Source organism: Lupinus angustifolius, chromosome LG16, assembly GCF_001865875.1.
Source record: "Lupinus angustifolius cultivar Tanjil chromosome LG16, LupAngTanjil_v1.0, whole genome shotgun sequence".
NCBI classification, from domain to species: domain Eukaryota; kingdom Viridiplantae; phylum Streptophyta; class Magnoliopsida; order Fabales; family Fabaceae; genus Lupinus; species Lupinus angustifolius.
In genome coordinates, this window is record NC_032024.1 from 17,045,093 (window position 1) to 17,070,447 (window position 25,355).

General features: G+C 33.2%; 3 protein-coding genes and 1 non-coding gene across 6 annotated transcripts; 1 reads left to right on the forward strand and 3 right to left on the reverse strand.

Moving 5' to 3' along the window:
* On the reverse strand, positions 121 to 9,036 carry LOC109329721 (protein CHUP1, chloroplastic). Its single transcript, XM_019563479.1, has 9 exons — positions 8,793 to 9,036; positions 8,590 to 8,665; positions 3,301 to 3,838; positions 2,568 to 2,996; positions 2,357 to 2,488; positions 1,726 to 1,907; positions 1,510 to 1,621; positions 954 to 1,097; positions 121 to 648 (listed from the first exon to the last, which is right to left on the reverse strand). The coding sequence occupies exons 3-9, from the start codon at positions 3,826 to 3,828 to the stop codon at positions 535 to 537; spliced, it is 1,641 nt and encodes a 546-aa protein (XP_019419024.1). The 5' UTR covers positions 3,829 to 3,838; positions 8,590 to 8,665; positions 8,793 to 9,036; the 3' UTR covers positions 121 to 534.
* Positions 13,908 to 19,348, reverse strand: LOC109329722 (methyltransferase-like protein 17, mitochondrial). Of its 3 annotated transcripts, none has more exons than XM_019563481.1 (13): positions 19,239 to 19,348; positions 18,544 to 18,734; positions 18,189 to 18,454; positions 17,422 to 17,495; positions 17,239 to 17,333; positions 16,802 to 16,899; positions 15,908 to 15,991; positions 15,531 to 15,611; positions 15,295 to 15,378; positions 15,120 to 15,215; positions 14,906 to 14,985; positions 14,639 to 14,727; positions 13,908 to 14,470 (listed from the first exon to the last, which is right to left on the reverse strand). In XM_019563481.1, exons 2-13 carry the CDS (start codon positions 18,677 to 18,679, stop codon positions 14,109 to 14,111), a joined length of 1,545 nt encoding a protein of 514 aa, XP_019419026.1. In that variant the 5' UTR covers positions 18,680 to 18,734; positions 19,239 to 19,348; the 3' UTR covers positions 13,908 to 14,108. The 3 variants fall into 3 exon arrangements, with proteins under 3 accessions (XP_019419026.1, XP_019419025.1, XP_019419027.1); XM_019563480.1 differs by having other exon boundaries at positions 18,544 to 18,742; XM_019563482.1 differs by lacking the exon at positions 19,239 to 19,348 and having other exon boundaries at positions 18,189 to 18,449; positions 18,544 to 18,738.
* On the reverse strand, positions 19,838 to 24,571 carry LOC109329376 (methyltransferase-like protein 17, mitochondrial). The gene is made up of 12 exons (XM_019563044.1): positions 24,461 to 24,571; positions 23,766 to 23,964; positions 23,411 to 23,676; positions 22,644 to 22,717; positions 22,461 to 22,555; positions 22,024 to 22,121; positions 21,130 to 21,213; positions 20,753 to 20,833; positions 20,517 to 20,600; positions 20,342 to 20,437; positions 20,128 to 20,207; positions 19,838 to 19,949 (listed from the first exon to the last, which is right to left on the reverse strand). The coding sequence occupies exons 2-12, from the start codon at positions 23,899 to 23,901 to the stop codon at positions 19,838 to 19,840; spliced, it is 1,206 nt and encodes a 401-aa protein (XP_019418589.1). The 5' UTR covers positions 23,902 to 23,964; positions 24,461 to 24,571.
* On the forward strand, positions 25,068 to 25,140 carry TRNAR-UCU. The gene has a single exon. It is a non-coding gene; the product is annotated as a tRNA-Arg (tRNA).

Below are 25,355 nucleotides of genomic sequence, written 5' to 3' on the forward strand. Positions count from 1 at the left end.
GTCATAATTAATATTTATAGGCAAACACCATAATACTTTTTGGTATAAGGAATATAACCAATATCTTTCGGACTTTATGGTTGTTTACATTTTCACAAATAAAAAATAAGACTAATAACATCCAATTAACTTTTACATCTTGAATAAAAGAACCAAATATTTCATTAACAAGCATTACACATTGAACATGATTGTTAAATTATTTAAGTAACTAAGTAAACCTTAATTACATGCACCTAGACAAAGCAAAGTTTTTTCATGTAGTTTGTTACAGCTGAAAAGTGGAAAACTACCTTAAAAAATCACTACAGAACTTAAGATCCTATTCCTAAGTTGAAAAGTTGGAAGCAGCTATAGTATTAATAATCATTTTATAGCAGATTAGCTAAGACATGTTCTTTCATTCAGAATCTCTTTAAAAGTTCCTCCATATTTCTTCTGAAGGGTTGATAGTATTGTAGCAAAATTTGACCATTTGAGACAAGAAAAAGAATGTTGTAAGCCTTAGGAGTAGCACAGCAAAACAGTGGCTTCTCATGTTGATGCTATACAAGCCAAAAGTTCTTGAGAACCAGCTAGGTGTCCAGGTACACGTTGTCTTATCTCTTCAAAAGTGCATAATGTTTCTGAGTCCAAGCCTCCAGCAAACTACAAAATAAGTATGGTACTGATGAAATTGTTGCATATGGTTCTTAACTAATCTTCTAAAAGCAAATGTATGTTGCTTCTTCATGCAAACAATTTGCTAATGCTATTCGAATTGTGCACATTTTTGTATAGAGGTTATTGTTATTCCATGCAATGATGCAATGCTTTTAAAAGGGTGTATATGCAAGTTGGTTTTTAGGGAGGGAAGAAAGACTTCAGAAAACTAACTCGTAAACAGACATTAAAGTTGCATTTGAAAATAGAAAATGAAAACAAAAATATGGCAGAAAGTTGCTAAAAATTACCTGATGAGCCCTATATGCAAAATGCACACCCTGGAGCAGAAGAGAATCTTGACTAGATTCCCGGTCTGAATTCCGAATGGACTCAAGCTCCATTGTTACTCTTTTCATGTATATCTTGACCAGAGTCATAGAAGCTTGCTTAATCTGCATTGATGGTATATTACTCATCAACTCAAGTCTTACAACTGTATTTAACTTGTAAATTTGGATTACCGGTGTGAATATTGTTTCCTATTAATTCATGAAGAAACAATGGAAGAAAAAATTCTTATAAAAGAAGAAATTAAAAAGAAAAGGAAACAGACATGCTTTATTAAAATTTTGAGGGTTATGTTACATAAATGCAAACCATTTATGATAAGAAAAGGAAGGATTGTGAGCATTAGAGATGGATGGCCATGCCGGGTGGCTTTTCGGTAATCAGAGAGAACATTACACTTTAGTTTGGTTGTGAAAAGGATTTCTGTTTGGAAAGAGGAAGGAAGTACAGACTGTGCCTTGACAAACAAATAGATTCATTGTTTTCATTTCAGATTAAAAGCATAAAAAAATATACCTTGCTCATCATTCCAGAATCAAGCATCCAAGCAGTTGGAATGTTGTACTCTTGATATGAACGCACGGCAGAATTTCGCAGCTTGATTAGCCTCTGTATGTTTCGCTCAGACCTATCAACATTACATGAAATGAGTGGCAGAGTTATCATCCCAACCCGTAAGCTTGGCTTTTCTGAAACTAATAAATTGGAACATTATCTTCATGTATATCTTACTTGTCAAACAGACTAGTCATCCTTTTTAAGGCAGATCCACATGGAATGTCAGGGTCATCCTTGTAAGAAGAAATTTCATGTTCTAATATCTTAAGCTCACGATACTCAACTGCAGCTTCTCGCATGGCATCAGCTTTTCTCTCTGGCCACTTAAAGTGCTTCAACACGGCACGCTCATCAGCCTGAAGAACACATTATACAGAGCTATTAAGAAACAAAGTGTAATTTATGTTGCATTGTACCACCTGAGCAAGACAGTGGACACCACCACCATGACACAATTTATACAAATCTGGTAATTATTCTAATGTCAAATTATTACATGTACAATGTCAACTCATTAAATGTACAACGTCAAATTATTACTCGCACCTAATATATGGAAATAAAATTACCATCTTTTATGGGGGGCATTAAATGCTAAATCATTGAGGCCATGTTTTAGTCATTCAAAAATATATTCAGATATGAGAAAAAGGATCGACCCTTTTTCATTCACTTCAACATAAAGTATTACAGTATTATGATGGAATAACTACATATCTTAAATGGTATAGACTTAAACATGTTGGCTACCTAAATGGTAGAGTGTCATTGGCCCACCAGATTAATGATTCTGTTAGAACCTTACCAGTGAGGATAGTTCACCATCAAGCCAATCAACAAACTTTAGGACATCTTCAATATCCTTGTACCTTGCATCTACCACCTTTTTGATAAGGTCATTAATGAATTCTCCTTTTGTTTCAATGTCTGTCCTTATCTGGAAAGAATGTTCAGTTTCAATACTCAATAATTTACAGTAAATAATTTAAGTCAAAATAGAACGCACAAGTACTTACTGCTAAAAGATGAGCTGAACGGTTTTGAATCTCTCCTACAATGCTACTGTGTGCACTAGAAGGTAATGGTTTCTGATGATTCACATATCCTTTTGACTCTTTCTTTTCATTTTGATTCTTTAAAGAGTGAAATAATTGGACAACTGAAGGGGCTTTTTGGGAAGTAGCTAGTTTTGCAGATGGCCGAGATGGAATTGATGGTGGTGGAGGTGGCGGAGGTGGTGGCAGGCACGGCTTGGGTGGAGACTTTCGTCCTATACTTGAAGTTTCAGAAATTACATGACTTGCTGCAGGAACTGGAATTGATGCTTTAACAAAAAATGCTTCAGTAGTAGCTTCCTTTTTGACTTTAGACCATTCCAATTTGTCAGCAATGAGTTTTTGTATGTCTTTAAATTTTGGAGTCTTGTGTTCTCCAATTGGCTCATTCTTCATCCAAGAAAAAAGTCAGATTAATTTCCAAGGAAACAGTAAATAATATATAACCTTGTGATTAAAACAGATACTTGGTTTCATTTTTATACTATTATATAAACTCAGATTTTAGACCATAAAAAATATTAAAATACAATCAAACAGTTTTTAACAACTCTAACAAATGGATTGACCACAGTTGGAATTATAGACAGAAAAACAAAACAACATTTAATTGTAAGGGCATACAAAACAAAGTAACAAACACACTCCATATTTAAAAAAATGAAAAATATAACAAACTCCTTTAATTTCTAACCTTTTCAACCTTAGCTTCAGCAGCAACAAGATCCTCAGTGAGCTTTCTGTTCTGAGATTCAAGCTTCACATTCAAGGTCTTAACTTTATCCAATTCAGCCTTCAACTCAAGCACCTCAGATTGCAAATGCTTGATCAAATTTTCACTCACCTCAAGCTTCTCCTGCAACTCCTTCTCCTTCAGCACAAAAACCCTTTGGACTCCCACAACAACCTTACCCTCTTCAACTTCCTTACTACCTTTTTGAGACCCTACAACCTCTTCATTTGGCTTAACCTTGTTCAACACAAGACCCCTTTTGACCCTTGAGATTTTCTTCAACTCTGGTGGCACTGACTTGGCTCTTATTGATGATGACATAGATACTCCATTGCCATTGACATTGACAAGTTCTGGTGGTGACTTTGGAACCTTTGAATAAGGTCTTAGGCGTGGTGGTGGTGGTGGTTGAGGTGGTGGCTGATTCTGCTTCAACGAGCTTCTAGTTGTAGCTGTTGTTGTTGTCATTTGTGGTGTTTTTTGCTTCATGGTTGTTGTTCTGAAAGAATGAGAAATCAGAAAGGATCATAGAATGAGAGAAGGAAAGTACTAAAGCATGGACCTTTGTGTTTGTGAAGCAGAAAAGACAGAAACTTTATGGTGACACACACACACAAGTGTGAGGGATAGTATGGGGTCGCCATTTGATGAACACAACAAACCTAAAGTGACCCACCATGTAATAAAGGAAAGAGCTTTTGGTTTGATTCTTCTTATTCAATTGCAAAATTCCAATTAACTCACAAAACTTAGTATACAAAACTCACATTTTTATAACTAAGGGTGTCTCATATTATGATAGTAATGAATTAATTCTTTTTCTTTTCTGGTGTGTCAGTGTTTTTCAACAAGTATTTTTTACATAAATCGAAACTTATGATGGTTGATGATGATTTATTGAACGTCACATTACTCCACGAATTTCTTGTTCGAACAAAAAGTCACAATTATCAAATGACCTATTCTTATCAGGGAAAACTTACATGTTAACTTAGGCTACTGCTAAAGAAAAACAGCAGAAAATTTCACTGCTCCCAATTTAAAATATGTTATTTTATTCCTCGATCCTTTTCATTTATAAAGGTAAATAGTCATCGTCACTTATATAGTAAGCATATATACTTTAGCGGAAAGGAAATAAATGTCATTTTCTGTGGTTTGGATTTTCTTAAAACTTTAGGACAAATTGGATTTAGATCTCAGAAAAATCAACACTAAATTTCAGAGGGGATAAAGTACAATATGTAAAACAGATACATATTCTTAAATAATGAGTTATGGTGTTAGACATCATGTTTGATTTCTCTCTGAAACAAACCACTTCCATCTAATATGCAATCCAATTTGTCAATTGTAAATAAGTTTTTTTATTTTGTTTATTTGACTGAATTATCTTTTCTTCTTATTATTATGTGTCTGTAGGGCAGCTGTCACAAGATTTAATTTAAATTTGCACCGTTAATTTTTTTTATAATATCCTCTAGTATCTGAGGGAAGCGAAGCAGGTTTTCCGTACAAACGTGGCCAAATTTTCAATTATTGGATCATGGAAAATGTATATATTTAAAGAGTGTAATCTATATATTATTAGTGTACAAAATTTACGCTGACATATATATTTTTTTTTCGTATTTGAAGCTTCTTCATAATAAATATGAAAGCATGTAATTACTTAGGAGAACCGAGACCAAGAGACTAGTTTATTAGACATTTTTGTTCTATTAATACTAGCTTGATGATCATAGTTTCTCATATTTTTTTAGGACTTCACCCACCTACCATTAATGTACATTGATACAGCCTAAAGGCCTTTGCGTGACACAACATAGATCAATTGACTTAAACACTAAAAAGAGAGTTCAACCTAAAAACTAATATATTAGGTGAGAAAACATTATATCTTAATCATCACATTGAGATTATCATACTTGAGACTTCCAACAACTTCTACTTAACTTCTAAGGTGAAATTATTTCTCCACATAAAAATAAGTTAATAGTTTCACGCTTCAGTGGACAACATTAGGTTGGTGAGTTTTTCTAAAGTCGGTAACCGTTAAACCAAGTTAATTGAATTCAAGACTTGTTTGATTAAAGTTTATGTCTTGCATAAGTGGCTTAAAGAACAAGTATACTATAAAGTATAAACATCCTCATGATTAGTCATGAATCAACCGTTCATTCTTTATACATTGTCATAATCAGGAAATTCTCTTAACAAACTATATTTTCCAGATTAAAAATGATTTCATTATATGAAAAAAAATTAATTAACTTTATCTCAAAGTAAGTTCCATATGGGAGCTTATCGAGAGAAAAAAGTACTATATGGGAAAACAATGCTTTGATTATAGCTTAAGGTAACATCAGAATGTCACTTACTAGCATAGAAATGATCTTCTAGGATATGAATCCCAAAGCCATATTAATGATAATAAAGGTATTCTTCTATGGAGCATGGACCACAAATTGAAGCAAAGGTCATTAGGAAACATAGAAATGAAGCAAAGGCAAGCAAGAGCTATGCTTTTTAGAGATGTGTAGCGTTGGTGTAATTAAAGCAGATATTGACATATTATATAGTAAGCAATTTGGATGATCTCTAATACTCGAGGATCACGTATTGGAAGAAATGATGATATGTGGTATTTAAAAAATTTCAACAGTATATATATATATATATTTTTTAAATCAATAGATCAATCTAGGTCTCACATTCTAGTGCTAAATTCTCGAGTATTGAAGAGGATGGCAACTTAACCCAGTTTGTGCATGCATATTGGATGTGTGAAATGGAGGACAATGCTCACCCCTAAAGGTTTTTTCTTATGGGTCCATGCATAAAGATATAGTTAGGCAATGCAAATAAATCTATAAGAAAAAGCAGCTACTCAAATCTATGTAAGGCCTAGGATCATGCATTTTCGAAGTGCAGGCACTCTGTAAATAAAAATCCACTCACAAAAAGACGAGCCTCAACTCTCAAAACGGCGCTATAAAATACTTTCTGTTTTATAGTATTTGTAATCTTGTAGAAAATAGAATTTATCTAAAAATTTACTATAATTGATAGTGATATATTTAATTTTAGAAAAAATAACATGATTAGGATGTAAGATGTAAATATAAGTTCTGAATAACTGTAAATTAAGGCAAGAGAAAATTACATTATATCACAACTTATTATAATAATAGTTTAAGATATTTTAGAAATATATAAATGTATTAATTATTATTTTTAAACTTTTCTGTCAAATAGTATTTTTACGTGAGAACATTAGTAAAGTAAAATGATAATTCAACACAATACAGTTAAATTTCTTTCAAATTAATAACATTTAATTAAAAAATTATATTTACGTATAAGTTTAATTGATATGCATAGTTTAAAGTAAGGATGAAGATTTGTCTGTCGCAAATCGTGTCTCACTCCATGTCCCAATGCAAGCTCTATTTTATTATTATTTGCTTTTAAAAGTGTTATTTTATCCTATACGTTAATATATAATTGACTTAAAATAGGTAATGAGACATTGTTGGGACATGTGATCCATATCCCAAACTAAAATGTAAAAGGATGTGTGAATGTAGCATAGTTTTGTGTAGTTATGATTACCATTTGGTTCGTAACCTTTAAAGAAAAGTCTGTTAGATGATCAATATTTTGCATCAAAAGACACAAAACGGAGTGGGTATCGTGGGTTATAGTCACCAATTCCTTGCCTAACGCTTTTAAAGAGAATTATTCATCGGTTACCACAGAAAAGGTTCATTACTGGGGATATATACTTGGATAAACATAGAAGTTAGACAAATCAATCAATCTTAGATGTGTTTTAGTCTTTAGTGAAAGAGTTTTATATTCCTCTGATTAAAGGGCATACTTAAATGCATAGTTTATAGTTTATACCTACCAAAGCATATTAAATTATCTTAAAATAGTGCACACATATGGGATTGTGGATTGGTTTAAAGTGAACATTTGTAATTACAATTTTAGCTGCAATGTTGAAGTTCTTTATAATCTATGTATCATTATACATTATAACTAGATCGAATTGGCAGTATTTTCTCATCATTATTCCTAGCTGTGATAAGTGAAAAATAATTATGATCCTGAGTTTACCACAATTAAAACTTTCTTATTCTATGAGGCTTCCACCAACAATAGCTCTCAAAAATTAGAGAGGAGCAACGGAAACAACAGTTTTATTATATGTAAAAATGTATTGACAAAGTATTGAAGTTTGACATGCCTAAGAAGGTGCATGATAATTTATGGAGGTTGAAATAGATGAGGTTACATATTTGCATGTTAGTGTAAAAACGGTTAAATGTATGATGCTCTTATCTAGTTGAGGTTTGGGAGTATTGATATATATAACCTTCATCTTCTAAAGTGAAAAGATTGTTTTCAAGATTTCAACTCGTTACCTTTTAGTCATTAAACACCAATATTGTGTAAGCTCATATATTTGTAAATTAGTGTAGTGGCTCATAATTTTGTGCACTTGCACCCACTTGAGTTTCTTTAATTAATCAAATTTGTAGTAGATAGGGATCACTCATATGGGTTGAACGTGGATCTTTAGCCAAGCTTAATAATGTAAATGTCAAAGATAGTGTCATAATGATTCTCATCAAACATTTGGCTTAGTTAAAAAGGAAACCCGTGACTATGCATGAAGGTGAGAGAAAAAGAGTAGCAGCAGAACTTGCTCCATTTTAGAGCCACCACACACTGCTCAAACTTCAACAACTCGCCACCTATTCCATGAAGAGCATATAAAACAAGTTTACTGAATCACAAATTTGTCTCTATTTGAGACATGAGGACCACCTAGTAGGCACTACTAGGCACTATGTATTTTAATATAAATGTTTTTCCTATGTCCTCACTATCACTAGACCCAATTTAAGGTTAGATTACCTATTTGGTCACCAATTTTATGAATTTCAAAACGCTTCCTTTTTAATGTCACCTTTTGGCAAGTTAGAAGTTGTGACTCAACCATTTTTCCCTGTTAAAGCTTAAGCAACATAAATATATAGCTTTACTTATAAAGGTCATTTGAGCCTGAAACATCATGTTTGAGAGAGATCAAAACAACTAGTTAACTAACCAAATCAAGTATGCATATCACAAACCATTAAGTCAGAAAATTACTTAAGCTTAGGGGGAAAAGTGATTAATTTTTTGCTTGTATTGTTTAAATTAGTTACTTTGAAAGCTAAATAATTAACCAAATACCTGACAAAGAATAACTTGTATATTTCACAGCAACTCTTCACAAGCCTGATAACTAAATGTCCTCCAGTGTCATCATCTAGATAGAAAGATGAATATATATCAATTGCATGTAGGAATTGGTTAGCAAAATAGCTATGAATTATGACTAAACTGTATACATACAAAAGCAAAAAGCAGAAAAATCATGGGGAAAAGCAAAGCACCTTGAAGTTTTTCAGCAACTAATCTCACACCAATGAGTCAAGAAGGGTACTTGTCTTATATGCACCTTTCTTTGATGCAAATGATCTTAAGAATGAGAGAGTGTGTGAAAAGTAAAATGCAGATAAAGGGTGGAGAGGGAGAAGGTGTGGTAGGAGGTTGAGTATATAGCTATATAAGTGATTCCCTTTGAAGGAATACTTAAAATATATAGAAATTTTTTCCAGGCTTTCACTAGTTTGTTGTGATTTCACATCACTCGAGGTGTCATTTATTAATGCGGTTGTGATATAAGCATAATAGCATAGCATTTATTTGTTTGAAATGCACTTTTTTTTGCAACTTTGCACTTGAAGACACGTGCTTAAATTTTATCAAACTATGTTTGAACATAAAATTGAACATTTTTTCTGGTTGGCACGTCTGCATAGTTAGAAGTTATATATATCTTAGGATGTGAGACATGGGGTGAGGTCTTTATCAAATCTGTCATGTCAGAGTTTCTTGTCTCGGTCTAATGATAGAATGTCACTTAATTAACATAAATTTTTTTAAAAATATAAATTAATATTTTTATATTATTTATAAGAAATTGATTAGATAATGATACAGTGACATAATTATTTTGAAATATATGATCCTTTCTAATCAAACATACTAAATTTTAATTATTTTCTTATCAAACTCTAAGTATTCTCCTGTTCCAATTTTTTTTAATAGCTAATTGGATTAACATAATATCACTTTTAACTCATTCATCATTGCTGACCGTTGTAAGTATAATAACCAAACAAGAAATAAATACTTCTGCATTATTGAAATGTGTGTACTTTGTTTTGTATGTTTTGTTGGAAACTTGGAATGTTGGCGTCTTTTGCTATTGATCCCGTGATTATTGCAATTGTTCAGCAAAAAAGTATGGAACCAAAAATTTTGTACTAAATTTTATGAAAAGGTAATGGTTCCACACAAAGTTACTCACTTTTATAGTATTTTTCACTTTACACTCATCTTTTTCGAGTACTCTTTCTCTCCTTGAGATATACACTTGCCATTTTGTTCGGAGCTTATCTTCTGCCATATTGGTATCAACATAGAATAGGCCTTTAGCCTTTGATAAAAGTTTAGCATTACACTGAGAAATGGCTCGTGACTACTATTTTTTTAATATTACTAAAAGTATCATCACCTTAGAGTAATGAACTAATCTCTTCCTTTTAAATTTTGTGGTTATCTTTTTTAACAAATGTTGTTTTCAACAATTAAATTATTAACACTACTAGACCAATGTCATGTTGATGCTCGTGACCACTATACTAGTATGCTAAATGCTTAAAATTTTCCATTTTTGTTCATTTTATTTGGAAATGCAAAGATCAACATGACATCGAGATAAAGAGGTTATACACTAGTGTTGGGCCCAGCATTGTCTTGAAAATTAAAGATTTGAGGCAAATCAATTGACCTAATTATGTGACTCGTGAATTCCCCCCGTGATACTACTAATTCTATATTAGACGCTCCACATAAGACCCATGTCAATTTCTTTCAAAATGTTCGGTTTACTTGTTTGAAAGAGTGATGCTATTTAAAAATTTCTTAACAAAATAGAGAATGAATAGTTTTGTACACCTCTTTATTGATGTATGGATTGGATATTAATCACTTTGTTTTAACAAATTGGTTATCCATTCATTCTTCTTGACCTAGTAACTAATATTTAGTTTGTTACTCAGTTATTTTTTTGGGTATAATCAATAGTATTCTCTTACCTACTCTATAAGTCAGATCAATCTCTTTTGAATATATGATTACTTTCTTAATAAATATCACTCTGAGTGATCAAACCTTTGAACTATTTGATACATGTAATTTAGTGATGTCTAATAATATTAGACCAAAGTTTTGTAGGTTTGTTTTTATATTTGTTTATCCTCTTTCTTTTTTGGAATAAAATAGTAGTAAAGATAATTACTCCAATATTCTTCATGTGTAGGATCCCCACCCATTCATTTACAAATTATGTAGATTGATTATATATATAAAAATAAACAAAGAGCACATGAAAGGAAGTGCAATGGTAGATATAAAAATAAAAGTTGATTATCAATATTTATTTACCAGCTAAGATTGGTTAAGCTATTGAGTAAAGCTAGACCCTTTACATATTTTATAAAATCAAAGGTTAATGTTTGATACTTGTTGTAAGGCTTGAATGTAGTTAACCCTTCCACCAAAAGACAGAATACCTTGGCAATGACAAAAAATAATAAATTTACAAAAAAATTGTCACCAATGGGTATTTGTTTAATTCCAAAATTTATGGTTTTAATTAAATATATGATTGTTGTCTGCAGCTTTAAGGAAGGGATTGTAATAAGCAAGTTTGAGGCATAAATGATGAAGAAACATACCACTAACCCACTATAATCATACAAAGAGTAAAATACACTTGTTTTTTCCTAATAACAACAAACACAATCTTATGGTGGCATCCTTAACACACATCCAAATAGAATGGATGTGAAGTTTGAGGAATGAAAAGTTTGTGGTGGTGGGGTTGTGATGAAACAGTGAAAAGGCCTATCTTTTTGTTCTATGTAGCAATTCAGGTCTTTTTTTCTTTCTCCTTTCTTAGATGCCATTTTTCCCTTCCTTTCCTAGTTGAGGCTTTGCAATCCACATAAGTACTTATGATTAAATGCTGTGGGTTTTGAAGTGCCTTTTGAGTAAGTGGGTAGCTCTTTTCAACAGGTATGACTGTGCAAGTCTACCATTAATCCACAACAAGCTAGCCCATATAATGTTGAGTTTGATGTCAATTGAGGGAATTAAACCCCCCCTTTTTCCCTCTTGAGTAAAAAGAAACTCTTATTATTTGAACCTAAAATGTTTAAGGGCTTATTTGGGAGTTGAATTTTAGAGGGAAAATAAGAGAAATGGAAGGCTTGAAAGTCATCTCACAAGTATATTTCATGGCTCCCAAGCTTTCCATTTCCCTTCCCCCCTCCAAAATTCAACTCCCAAACAAGCCATAAGGGAATTAAACTATGACATAATTTAGTATTATCCAATGACTTAGTATAATATATATATTGTCCCATGTAAAAAATACAGAAATGTACTGGCTGTTATGAAATTCTCCTTTATAGATGGAATATATGTAATTTTGGTGTGGATATTTCAGTTTCAAAGCCACTAACCTTATATATGCAAACACGAAAGTTAATATGACATGTACGAAGTTATGAAAGTAAGACTGCATGCATCTATACTACCCAACTTCAGCCCCTCCTTCTGATGTTTCCAAGATATCAAGTGTGGTAAGCATAATATTTAACGTTCTGAATGAGTGACTACTGTTGTATCCACTTCAAGATTCTCCACGGCTTAAAGAAAACCTTTGGCATGATTGATGTACTGAATCTACAAAAGTTTCTAGTCTTCCTGAGTCATTTGCATCACTTTGTTTTGTCTCTTTAATAATACAACTCTTTTACAATGCCTTATACAAAATTGTGAAACCAGTTCGAGCTACTCTTAACCTCATTTGTGCAGAAGATACTCTCAACCCATTTGAGTAGCAACAGAGAGCTTAAGAAGTCAGCTCTATAATCTTTCGATAAGTTTTATTAAACTTCATTGTAGACTGAATCTGTACCATTTCATGTTAAACAAGGATCATAAACCTTTTAAGTATTACATAAATAATTTACATGCTACGTTTGCAGTCTTATAAAACATGGTGTTATAGCTCTTAAATAGCAGATTAACCTTCATGTATTGACAAGCATGGTTTCAGGAGTCCCACATGGGTCAGACTTAATGAACTACTGTGAAGAATGAGTTATAAAATTGATCTGTGTAGCATAGAGAAACATACTTACCTGGATGGGGTTAATGGGCGATCATGAAGGTCCATTGCCTAGGGTTGTGACTTCCATTGCACTTTGGAGGGGTACTCCTCTAAGATCTGCCCCAGTGGTAGAATCTACATCATAATTTGTTGCTGTGGAGGCCTGCGTTCGCGCGGCCTCTTCCAAGTTTATTTCAAAAAATTTCAATGCCTTGTAGTTTAGCAATTAATCTCCTAATATCATGAGTTGTTAATTTGCTAACATGAGTATAACTAAAAACAAAAACATGGCTTTGTTAGCGTCATGTCAGCCATCTCATGTATATTTTTGCCCTTATTTCAAAGCTGTAATTTATGTTCATAAAAGAAGTGCAGATCATTAAGCTTAAGAAGAAATTAAAATTCCGAAACAATACCCAACTTTTATAGTTTACAATGTACGACCAGCATTCTATTATGAAAAAAAAGCATTTATTCTTAACAAAATGAATATGGAGAAAGGTAATGGAAGGAGAGAGCTGAGAAATAAAGCTCCAACGGAGAGGAAGAAGTGAGAAAAAACACAATCTTGAAAGAGTAAAAAATGTATGTATAGTAGTGTACACATTTTATACACAGGTTAATGTATCATTGTGACCATTCAAAAAATAATATAAATAAATTGTAGATGATGTACTGATTGTATATAAATCTTTATAGTTAGTTGTCTAAAAATTTGGGAACACATTACTACCCATAAAATCAAGTGGACTCATGTTAACAAATCTCACTCAAATAAATGGATTTATTTACTAATCAAAATGGTTATATAATATTTTTTCTAATTTTTTGATATAACAAATGATATCATATTATCTTATTGATAAAAACTATTCTCTTTCAGGATTATGGTTACCCTCTCCCAAAAAGAATTTAGGAATGGAACATTTACCTTAGACATATAATACTAGAGATGTAGTGTGACCATATAATTCTTGGCAATCACCTGGACCCTATATTTTTTTCTAATTGAATAGCCACCCCATTGTTACTTTCCTTCTTTGCAACTGAGTTCTATTATACAAAACAAAAGCATCTTATCTCACGACTTAAATCTAGTATTTTATCATCATACAAGCTTAATATTTCTGAGAATCATAGGAACAATGATAAACACCAAATAACTTACAAAAGCTTCTTAAGCTTCGAAGACTGCAGAAGGCATGTACCAGCAAAAATGCACTGCTAATGCCTTTGTCAAGCATATAGTTGCTAAAAATCATTGAGTTATAAAGACTAGATTTGAATCTTTATTATTAACTGGTGGCAATGTTTCATTGTTAGGAGATTCAAAATGGAAAAGCTACTTACAAAAACAAAATTCATATAATGTGAACTATTTTTTCAAAATTAGGAATGCATAACCCTTAAACATTGGTACAAGAAATCACCAAAAGAAATTAACGCCACAGATTAATTTGCTTCAAAAAGGCCACAAGTCACCCCAAATAGATTTACTGGCTTGATGGTGTAAGGTAGGATTCTTGCTCTTGGTTACAACAATACGGTCATATGAACCCTCTGAGGCATCCATGTTGGTGGATCTACACACACTCATTGTGACCTGTCTACCCCTTCTCACCGGCATGAACACGATTCTGCCCCATCCACCTCCAAGATCAGCATTACCGGTTTCTTCCTCCTCTTCAACCTTATCATCCTCTTCAGTATCATCATCATCATCAGCTCCATCAGTTTCAATAGCATCGGAATCATAAGTAGTTACTGCATCTACCACTTCATCCAGAACAGCATCATCGGGTTGTTGCGTCTTCAACCAGTCCTCTGAAAAAGTGAAGAGAAATAAATATATAGAAATGATTAGTTTATAATCTTCACAGGCATTTCCCCATATATACCATGGGAAGGATGCTGGTTTAAAGGCAAAACAGCCCATATATTTTGTTCGAAGTATTTTAGACGAAATCAAGCATTCACGAGTGTGACAAGTACCATAGTCAATTTCAAGATCCTCTGGATTTCTTTTCGCACGCTCCTCCTTCAGAGTCTCAAATTCCAGACCGTCAAGGGGCCAAGGCTCTCTGCTCCAAGGATGAGTTAAAAAATCAGAATTACATAGTATTAGTATGAAAGCATATATGCCTCAATGCAAGTGGTGTATCATATATGCCTCAATGAAAGTGATGCCATATAACCCTCTTGTTATTATATTTGATTACTGCAAAGTTCAAACATGAAAGATTTACTTAAAACACATGCCTTGGTCTTTGTCCTCGTCTGAGAACAACAAAAGAAAATTTCTCATCTTCAAAGCCACGTAAAGGTACACCCTTTGAACGCTGCAAATTGATAAAATTTAGAACAGAAATAAGTTTCTTGTATGTTAATCGTTCTTGATATCAAAGAAAAAGGAAAGTAGTAATGTGGGATTGACATGACTATAGTCAATGCGAAGAGTAAAATATTGATTTACCTTATAGGCACGTTGTGATGAAGTCCTTTCCAAGCGTTGAACAAAATGACAAAACTTCCCAGATTTAACCAGAGGACAAGTCCCATCATGAGGACACTGCATGAAGAAAATTTATCAAATAAAAAGTTAAGAATGGGACATGCAGAGAGAGGAGTTGGCAATATAATATACTTACAGGAGCAACTACAAAAGCACCAGCCTTCTGTGTCGTCAAATCTTTACAAACTTCATTGTTCTTACCAGCAGATTTACGGTGTTTCTACAAAAGAGAAGCAAATTCCACTATATTTAAGAAAAAAATGTCTAAACAAAAGCACACAACCATGATGGAAAAAGACAAACAAAATAGGAAGATTACTTATCACAGTTTAATTTTTTTTCTTGAAGTAACTATGCAAAGTAGTATATTACCCTTTGTTCCATCCATAATATGTGAGATCTCATCTGAGCAATAATACTAGATCCATGGGGTGTTCCAGGTTCAACCAAAACCTATAAGATGTTGATTTCACAAATGGAGGTAATATTAGATATAAGGTTGGCCCAGGATCAAACAATAAGAAAGATTATGAAATTCAAAAGTTTTCTCATTCATTTCTTGTTAAGAAAGCTTTTTCTGTAATTCATAAACCTTTTTCTTTGCTCTCAACGCTTCTTTTCCTCACCCAATTACTATGTTATACTTTCTATATGTTAAAGTCGCACCACTGTAGTAAAGTACATAAATTAGCTGTATACAATCCTCTCCACAATTATTCAACAACAAAGCTATAAGCTTGAAATCATACCAAAACATCCTGTGTTAGATCCCAGAGCTGGCGTACTACAGTAATTCGATCCTTTAGTGATGGGATCTCTCCAAGTACATAAGACTTTGGCCCACAAAACAGAAAACATGGAATTAGCATCAATCTAAGATTAACACATACAGTACTTTTTATGTTCAATGCTTGAAAAAGTAATTGCAAACAAAAGTATGTCACTTCCAGCATTACACAAAAAGGCAAATATGGTTCTACAACTAAGCAATGGAACTGAACTAAGGGAGCGAATTCAGCTCAAATATTTAGTTTGCTTGAATCCAAATTTTAAAATTGGTCAGGAGGAAAAAAGTCAACCCTGCACTGAGAAATTTTTTGTTTACCATAGGACAATATACAAATAGTTCACTATCTTGTATGTATATATCTTCCATGTTATGGCAGAATTTAATATGTAAGTAGAGCAAAACAATTAGGTCTTTAGATCCATCTAACGTAGCTGCATGCAAATTAGAATTTCAATTGATACATGAAACACAATATGCATAAACATAATAAATTTTAATACAATCAAATCAGAAATGGTGTATAAAATTCTATCTTCATGGGTAGTATAGTTGTGCAGTAAAATTTTGTTTGATAACGATGTTTGTAGAAATATGTCATATATAACAATCTTGCAGTTCTTTGTACATGAATTTCTTTATTTTATTAGAGATGCCAAACGTCAAAACAGAACAACTAAAGCAATCCAACATGATCAGACTTTTTTTTATCGAAGTCCATTTTATCCTTGATCAAATTTAATATCTTTGCAGACCAATTAATATGGTTGCTAATTTTCACCTCTAGACTGCACAAACTAAACTGTAAGACAAACAAATTGGTCTTAATATATGTAAACAATGTAAAAGAACTTACAGCAATTACAAGGTCATGCCCTCTCTCTGATTTACCAATGCTTTGAGAAAGTGATTGGATGCTATCATAGCTATGAATAAGTGGCAGATTCTTGAGATCTATATAAGCAACAGGAGAGCAAAATTCAAAATTCATCAATTATTAAAAAATTCCCTCTCGAGTTTTCTTAGGAATATCCGAAGGGAAAGATTTCAAAATACTGAAATATACTTCAACTTCATAAATTAAAATAAGGGGCAAATCTCAGGGTTTAAGTTCATGGCAAGGACAGGTTAACTCATTTTAGTGACTGGTATGACTTAGGCACTAACACTAGAAGGTATTATGGCTTTGCCCTTCTAGCCTTCTCCTACAATGTAATATCCTTTATCCTCCATCACTTAAATTTGAAAGCATTAAGAAACCTATCTTGCTTGCAAAATCTAATTAACATTTACCTTGTATAAGGCTCCGACCTGCACGCTGCATTGACTGTGATGGTTCAATTAAATTAACTTTCTCTAAAGATTTTGGCCAGACTTCTCGCAGTGCCCTACAACATCAGATTTAACAATAAATTAAATCAGGAAACAGCATAACAAAAACTTGACCATAACAAAGTTCAAGAGTATTTTGCTTACCAGAAAGCCGAACCTGTCCCTGCACCGAAATCTAATACCTTAGCTGGAGAGAAACCAGGAAGCCTTCGACGAACCTAAAAGAACGTAAAATAAAGAGTACGGTTGATATTAATTTCAAATTCACCAACACTTCATTCAATATTTAAAGGCTATATGTGTTATCATTCAAAACATGATTCACATCATCGCGAAACTGAATCAGGGAGAGCATTTGATACCAATTCCATAAGATGACTTGGAAAATAATATATATACATACATACATGCATGCATATATAGATATGCATATATAGATATGCATATATATTATTAGGGATTACCAATCACTATTCAGTCTCTCACCAGAACTCAAGTTCCCCTTTTGATTAAACTTAGACCTAAAATGTACTAGCACAATTCTAGCTATATTTCTATCCATTTCATTCACAATCACCCGTTTATCGTCTTTGACGTCAACACTCATCTGGCTTCCTGGCCCCATCTCATGAGAGCATTCGTGTATCACTAATCCTTTTCAATTTAATGACAACTTAGTCAACCTCTTCTTTCGAAGAAATATTTTTTTCATTAGAACCTAATGTTCACCGTGTTATCTCATGATTTTTAAACCATTTATTTGAATGACATACTCTCCCTTCTTTCAGCGCCATTTATTATTTATTTTCCCTTTTCTGGATTATGTTTCTGTTTTACACCTAATAGGAACAAACCCTTGTAAAACAGTTTGACGAAGTTATCTGATAGGTATATAATAGTTTCCTGCCTACCTCCTTAAGAACTCTGTGACAAGCACAGTAAACAGCAGGCATTCGAGAAGCAACATAAGCAATTGTCTCATCATCTCTGTATGTGAAACCAATGTCACCGTAAGAGCTCTGAATCTTCCAACGTTTTGATTGTTCAAGAGACTTTAGAGGGTCCTCAACTATCTCCCTTGATGTAGTGTTGGCAAGCTGTAGATTGACATCCTTAACGTCGTTGAATGATTGAGACAATCTCAATACTTTCCTCTTCATATGCGGTTCCTCCTGCTCTATAATACCAAGGCCACCATGAACAATTGCAATCACACAATGAATTTATAATGACATGAGTTATTGAAAACACAGAATAAAAAATGACCTTGAAGATATTTTTTAATGGCACGGCGGAGACGAATGGGGACAACGAGGCAACGCTGAGATTGTTTGGCAGCATAGCGGAGGGTTTCACGGGTGACGATTTTCTGTGTAGCTTCAGTTATTGTTTGGGTAGCCATCAAATCAAGTCCAAGATTTAACAGACCTCTCTTTGTGGTCCAAGCAACTAGGTTCCTATATCACTGAGAATACAAGTTTAATAAGTTTCCAATAGTAATAATAATAAGGTTCATTAAGGCACCAACCACTACAAAATTGGGAACCAAACAATATTGAATTAAAAATATATATAAAATGATGCAAATTATTCTAGATTTCTAATTTCCATTTGTTCTCTGGAATAAGAGAGTGCTATGAACCAAAGATACATAAGACAGGTTTGTTCTCTTACAAAAATAAGCAGCTAAATGTTACAAGTACTCTTAAGAAGCAACAGATTTGAAGTTTAGTTTAAATTAAATGGGTGCGAATATGAAAAAGTGCAAAAAGTCATAAAAATATAATTAACCTAAGGTTTGGCAAACTAAGTAACACTAACTATAAAAATTGAAATCTGAGAAAACCCAAATGAGAAAACACATGGGTTTTGCAGATTCACCAGTTGACAGCTCCAAAATTAAAACTTTCTCATAACACAATAGAAACTGACTCGGTGGGAAAAGAAGAAAGCAAGATTACCTATTTCAGTTGTGTTCGGGGATGGCGGTGCTGGGTGTGGCGGAGGGAGAGGAACAATGATAAACCCCTCTTAAGTCTTAATGCTTCAGCCACCCAACTTTCAACCCTTGCAAAATGTTTATTTTAAGTTTGGTTTAATTTCACTTTTAGCCTCATTTTTCATGATTTTAGTTCTATTATTTTATTTTGATAACTTCTTGTCTCCACCAAGTTTTCCTGCCCAATAACCAAATATTAATTTGAGATTTGAAAGAGTTTTTAAGATCTTTCAATTTTTTAGTGGATTTGCTTAATATATTTAGTTGTCTAATAAAAATATCCACTTTTGGTTTGATATAGTGAGTTTAAGAAAACTATTTCTTTTGTTTCAATTTTATTGAGGACACAAAAGGGGCAATCCTACATGAAAACACTTATAAAGAGCAAACTTGTCCTTCAAATATTCACTATCCCATAACTTATGTTATTGTATGACCTTGCAGTGACACAATTTGTGAGAGAGCATATGTGTATCTAAATATTTAACAAGTTAGGTCGAGTATTCTCACTCATCAGTGATCCACATTAATACTATGTTAAATACTGATTGTAATGCAGTATCAGCCACGAGTGTGACAAGTACCATAGTCAATTTCAAGATCCTCTGGATTTCTTTTCGCACGCTCCTCCTTCAGAGTCTCAAATTCCAGACCGTCAAGGGGCCAAGGCTCTCTGCTCCAAGGATGAGTTAAAAAATCAGAATTACATAGTATTAGTATGAAAGCATATATGCCTCAATGCAAGTGGTGTATCATATATGCCTCAATGAAAGTGATGCCATATAACCCTCTTGTTATTATATTTGATTACTGCAAAGTTCAAACATGAAAGATTTACTTAAAACACATGCCTTGGTCTTTGTCCTCGTCTGAGAACAACAAAAGAAAATTTCTCATCTTCAAAGCCACGTAAAGGTACACCCTTTGAACGCTGCAAATTGATAAAATTTAGAACAGAAATAAGTTTCTTGTATGTTAATCGTTCTTGATATCAAAGAAAAAGGAAAGTAGTAATGTGGGATTGACATGACTATAGTCAATGCGAAGAGTAAAATATTGATTTACCTTATAGGCACGTTGTGATGAAGTCCTTTCCAAGCGTTGAACAAAATGACAAAACTTCCCAGATTTAACCAGAGGACAAGTCCCATCATGAGGACACTGCATGAAGAAAATTTATCAAATAAAAAGTTAAGAATGGGACATGCAGAGAGAGGAGTTGGCAATATAATATACTTACAGGAGCAACTACAAAAGCACCAGCCTTCTGTGTCGTCAAATCTTTACAAACTTCATTGTTCTTACCAGCAGATTTACGGTGTTTCTACAAAAGAGAAGCAAATTCCACTATATTTAAGAAAAAAATGTCTAAACAAAAGCACACAACCATGATGGAAAAAGACAAACAAAATAGGAAGATTACTTATCACAGTTTAATTTTTTTTCTTGAAGTAACTATGCAAAGTAGTATATTACCCTTTGTTCCATCCATAATATGTGAGATCTCATCTGAGCAATAATACTAGATCCATGGGGTGTTCCAGGTTCAACCAAAACCTATAAGATGTTGATTTCACAAATGGAGGTAATATTAGATATAAGGTTGGCCCAGGATCAAACAATAAGAAAGATTATGAAATTCAAAAGTTTTCTCATTCATTTCTTGTTAAGAAAGCTTTTTCTGTAATTCATAAACCTTTTTCTTTGCTCTCAACGCTTCTTTTCCTCACCCAATTACTATGTTATACTTTCTATATGTTAAAGTCGCACCACTGTAGTAAAGTACATAAATTAGCTGTATACAATCCTCTCCACAATTATTCAACAACAAAGCTATAAGCTTGAAATCATACCAAAACATCCTGTGTTAGATCCCAGAGCTGGCGTACTACAGTAATTCGATCCTTTAGTGATGGGATCTCTCCAAGTACATAAGACTTTGGCCCACAAAACAGAAAACATGGAATTAGCATCAATCTAAGATTAACACATACAGTACTTTTTATGTTCAATGCTTGAAAAAGTAATTGCAAACAAAAGTATGTCACTTCCAGCATTACACAAAAAGGCAAATATGGTTCTACAACTAAGCAATGGAACTGAACTAAGGGAGCGAATTCAGCTCAAATATTTAGTTTGCTTGAATCCAAATTTTAAAATTGGTCAGGAGGAAAAAAGTCAACCCTGCACTGAGAAATTTTTTGTTTACCATAGGACAATATACAAATAGTTCACTATCTTGTATGTATATATCTTCCATGTTATGGCAGAATTTAATATGTAAGTAGAGCAAAACAATTAGGTCTTTAGATCCATCTAACGTAGCTGCATGCAAATTAGAATTTCAATTGATACATGAAACACAATATGCATAAACATAATAAATTTTAATACAATCAAATCAGAAATGGTGTATAAAATTCTATCTTCATGGGTAGTATAGTTGTGCAGTAAAATTTTGTTTGATAACGATGTTTGTAGAAATATGTCATATATAACAATCTTGCAGTTCTTTGTACATGAATTTCTTTATTTTATTAGAGATGCCAAACGTCAAAACAGAACAACTAAAGCAATCCAACATGATCAGACTTTTTTTTATCGAAGTCCATTTTATCCTTGATCAAATTTAATATCTTTGCAGACCAATTAATATGGTTGCTAATTTTCACCTCTAGACTGCACAAACTAAACTGTAAGACAAACAAATTGGTCTTAATATATGTAAACAATGTAAAAGAACTTACAGCAATTACAAGGTCATGCCCTCTCTCTGATTTACCAATGCTTTGAGAAAGTGATTGGATGCTATCATAGCTATGAATAAGTGGCAGATTCTTGAGATCTATATAAGCAACAGGAGAGCAAAATTCAAAATTCATCAATTATTAAAAAATTCCCTCTCGAGTTTTCTTAGGAATATCCGAAGGGAAAGATTTCAAAATACTGAAATATACTTCAACTTCATAAATTAAAATAAGGGGCAAATCTCAGGGTTTAAGTTCATGGCAAGGACAGGTTAACTCATTTTAGTGACTGGTATGACTTAGGCACTAACACTAGAAGGTATTATGGCTTTGCCCTTCTAGCCTTCTCCTACAATGTAATATCCTTTATCCTCCATCACTTAAATTTGAAAGCATTAAGAAACCTATCTTGCTTGCAAAATCTAATTAACATTTACCTTGTATAAGGCTCCGACCTGCACGCTGCATTGACTGTGATGGTTCAATTAAATTAACTTTCTCTAAAGATTTTGGCCAGACTTCTCGCAGTGCCCTACAACATCAGATTTAACAATAAATTAAATCAGGAAACAGCATAACAAAAACTTGACCATAACAAAGTTCAAGAGTATTTTGCTTACCAGAAAGCCGAACCTGTCCCTGCACCGAAATCTAATACCTTAGCTGGAGAGAAACCAGGAAGCCTTCGACGAACCTAAAAGAACGTAAAATAAAGAGTACGGTTGATATTAATTTCAAATTCACCAACACTTCATTCAATATTTAAAGGCTATATGTGTTATCATTCAAAACATGATTCACATCATCGCGAAACTGAATCAGGGAGAGCATTTGATACCAATTCCATAAGATGACTTGGAAAATAATATATATACATACATACATGCATGCATATATAGATATGCATATATAGATATGCATATATATTATTAGGGATTACCAATCACTATTCAGTCTCTCACCAGAACTCAAGTTCCCCTTTTGATTAAACTTAGACCTAAAATGTACTAGCACAATTCTAGCTATATTTCTATCCATTTCATTCACAATCACCCGTTTATCGTCTTTGACGTCAACACTCATCTGGCTTCCTGGCCCCATCTCATGAGAGCATTCGTGTATCACTAATCCTTTTCAATTTAATGACAACTTAGTCAACCTCTTCTTTCGAAGAAATATTTTTTTCATTAGAACCTAATGTTCACCGTGTTATCTCATGATTTTTAAACCATTTATTTGAATGACATACTCTCCCTTCTTTCAGCGCCATTTATTATTTATTTTCCCTTTTCTGGATTATGTTTCTGTTTTACACCTAATAGGAACAAACCCTTGTAAAACAGTTTGACGAAGTTATCTGATAGGTATATAATAGTTTCCTGCCTACCTCCTTAAGAACTCTGTGACAAGCACAGTAAACAGCAGGCATTCGAGAAGCAACATAAGCAATTGTCTCATCATCTCTGTATGTGAAACCAATGTCACCGTAAGAGCTCTGAATCTTCCAACGTTTTGATTGTTCAAGAGACTTTAGAGGGTCCTCAACTATCTCCCTTGATGTAGTGTTGGCAAGCTGTAGATTGACATCCTTAACGTCGTTGAATGATTGAGACAATCTCAATACTTTCCTCTTCATATGCGGTTCCTCCTGCTCTATAATACCAAGGCCACCATGAACAATTGCAATCACACAATGAATTTATAATGACATGAGTTATTGAAAACACAGAATAAAAAATGACCTTGAAGATATTTTTTAATGGCACGGCGGAGACGAATGGGGACAACGAGGCAACGCTGAGATTGTTTGGCAGCATAGCGGAGGGTTTCACGGGTGACGATTTTCTGTGTAGCTTCAGTTATTGTTTGGGTAGCCATCAAATCAAGTCCAAGATTTAACAGACCTCTCTTTGTGGTCCAAGCAACTAGGTTCCTATATCACTGAGAATACAAGTTTAATAAGTTTCCAATAGTAATAATAATAAGGTTCATTAAGGCACCAACCACTACAAAATTGGGAACCAAACAATATTGAATTAAAAATATATATAAAATGATGCAAATTATTCTAGATTTCTAATTTCCATTTGTTCTCTGGAATAAGAGAGTGCTATGAACCAAAGATACATAAGACAGGTTTGTTCTCTTACAAAAATAAGCAGCTAAATGTTACAAGTACTCTTAAGAAGCAACAGATTTGAAGTTTAGTTTAAATTAAATGGGTGCGAATATGAAAAAGTGCAAAAAGTCATAAAAATATAATTAACCTAAGGTTTGGCAAACTAAGTAACACTAACTATAAAAATTGAAATCTGAGAAAACCCAAATGAGAAAACACATGGGTTTTGCAGATTCACCAGTTGACAGCTCCAAAATTAAAACTTTCTCATAACACAATAGAAACTGACTCGGTGGGAAAAGAAGAAAGCAAGATTACCTATTTCAGTTGTGTTCGGGGATGGCGGTGCTGGGTGTGGCGGAGGGAGAGGAACAATGATAAACCCCTCTTAAGTCTTAATGCTTCAGCCACCCAACTTTCAACCCTTGCAAAATGTTTATTTTAAGTTTGGTTTAATTTCACTTTTAGCCTCATTTTTCATGATTTTAGTTCTATTATTTTATTTTGATAACTTCTTGTCTCCACCAAGTTTTCCTGCCCAATAACCAAATATTAATTTGAGATTTGAAAGAGTTTTTAAGATCTTTCAATTTTTTAGTGGATTTGCTTAATATATTTAGTTGTCTAATAAAAATATCCACTTTTGGTTTGATATAGTGAGTTTAAGAAAACTATTTCTTTTGTTTCAATTTTATTGAGGACACAAAAGGGGCAATCCTACATGAAAACACTTATAAAGAGCAAACTTGTCCTTCAAATATTCACTATCCCATAACTTATGTTATTGTATGACCTTGCAGTGACACAATTTGTGAGAGAGCATATGTGTATCTAAATATTTAACAAGTTAGGTCGAGTATTCTCACTCATCAGTGATCCACATTAATACTATGTTAAATACTGATTGTAATGCAGTATCAGCAAGGCGCCCATGGCCTAATGGATAAGGCGCTTGACTTCTAATCAAGCGATTGTGGGTTCGAGTCCCACTGGGCGTGTTCTTTTTTGTTTTAAATAGAATAATAGTAAGAAAGTGAAATGTGTTATGTCATGATTTTTCCCCCTTTATATTAGGGGAGACATGATCTCTAATGACACGTACTCTATGACGGTGCCAATTAGGAAATGAAAGAAGTGAAAACAATGAAGAAAACAAGAAGCAATTCCAATTTGCTACCTTCTCCTTTCACTTCAAATCGGCGCATCACCAAAA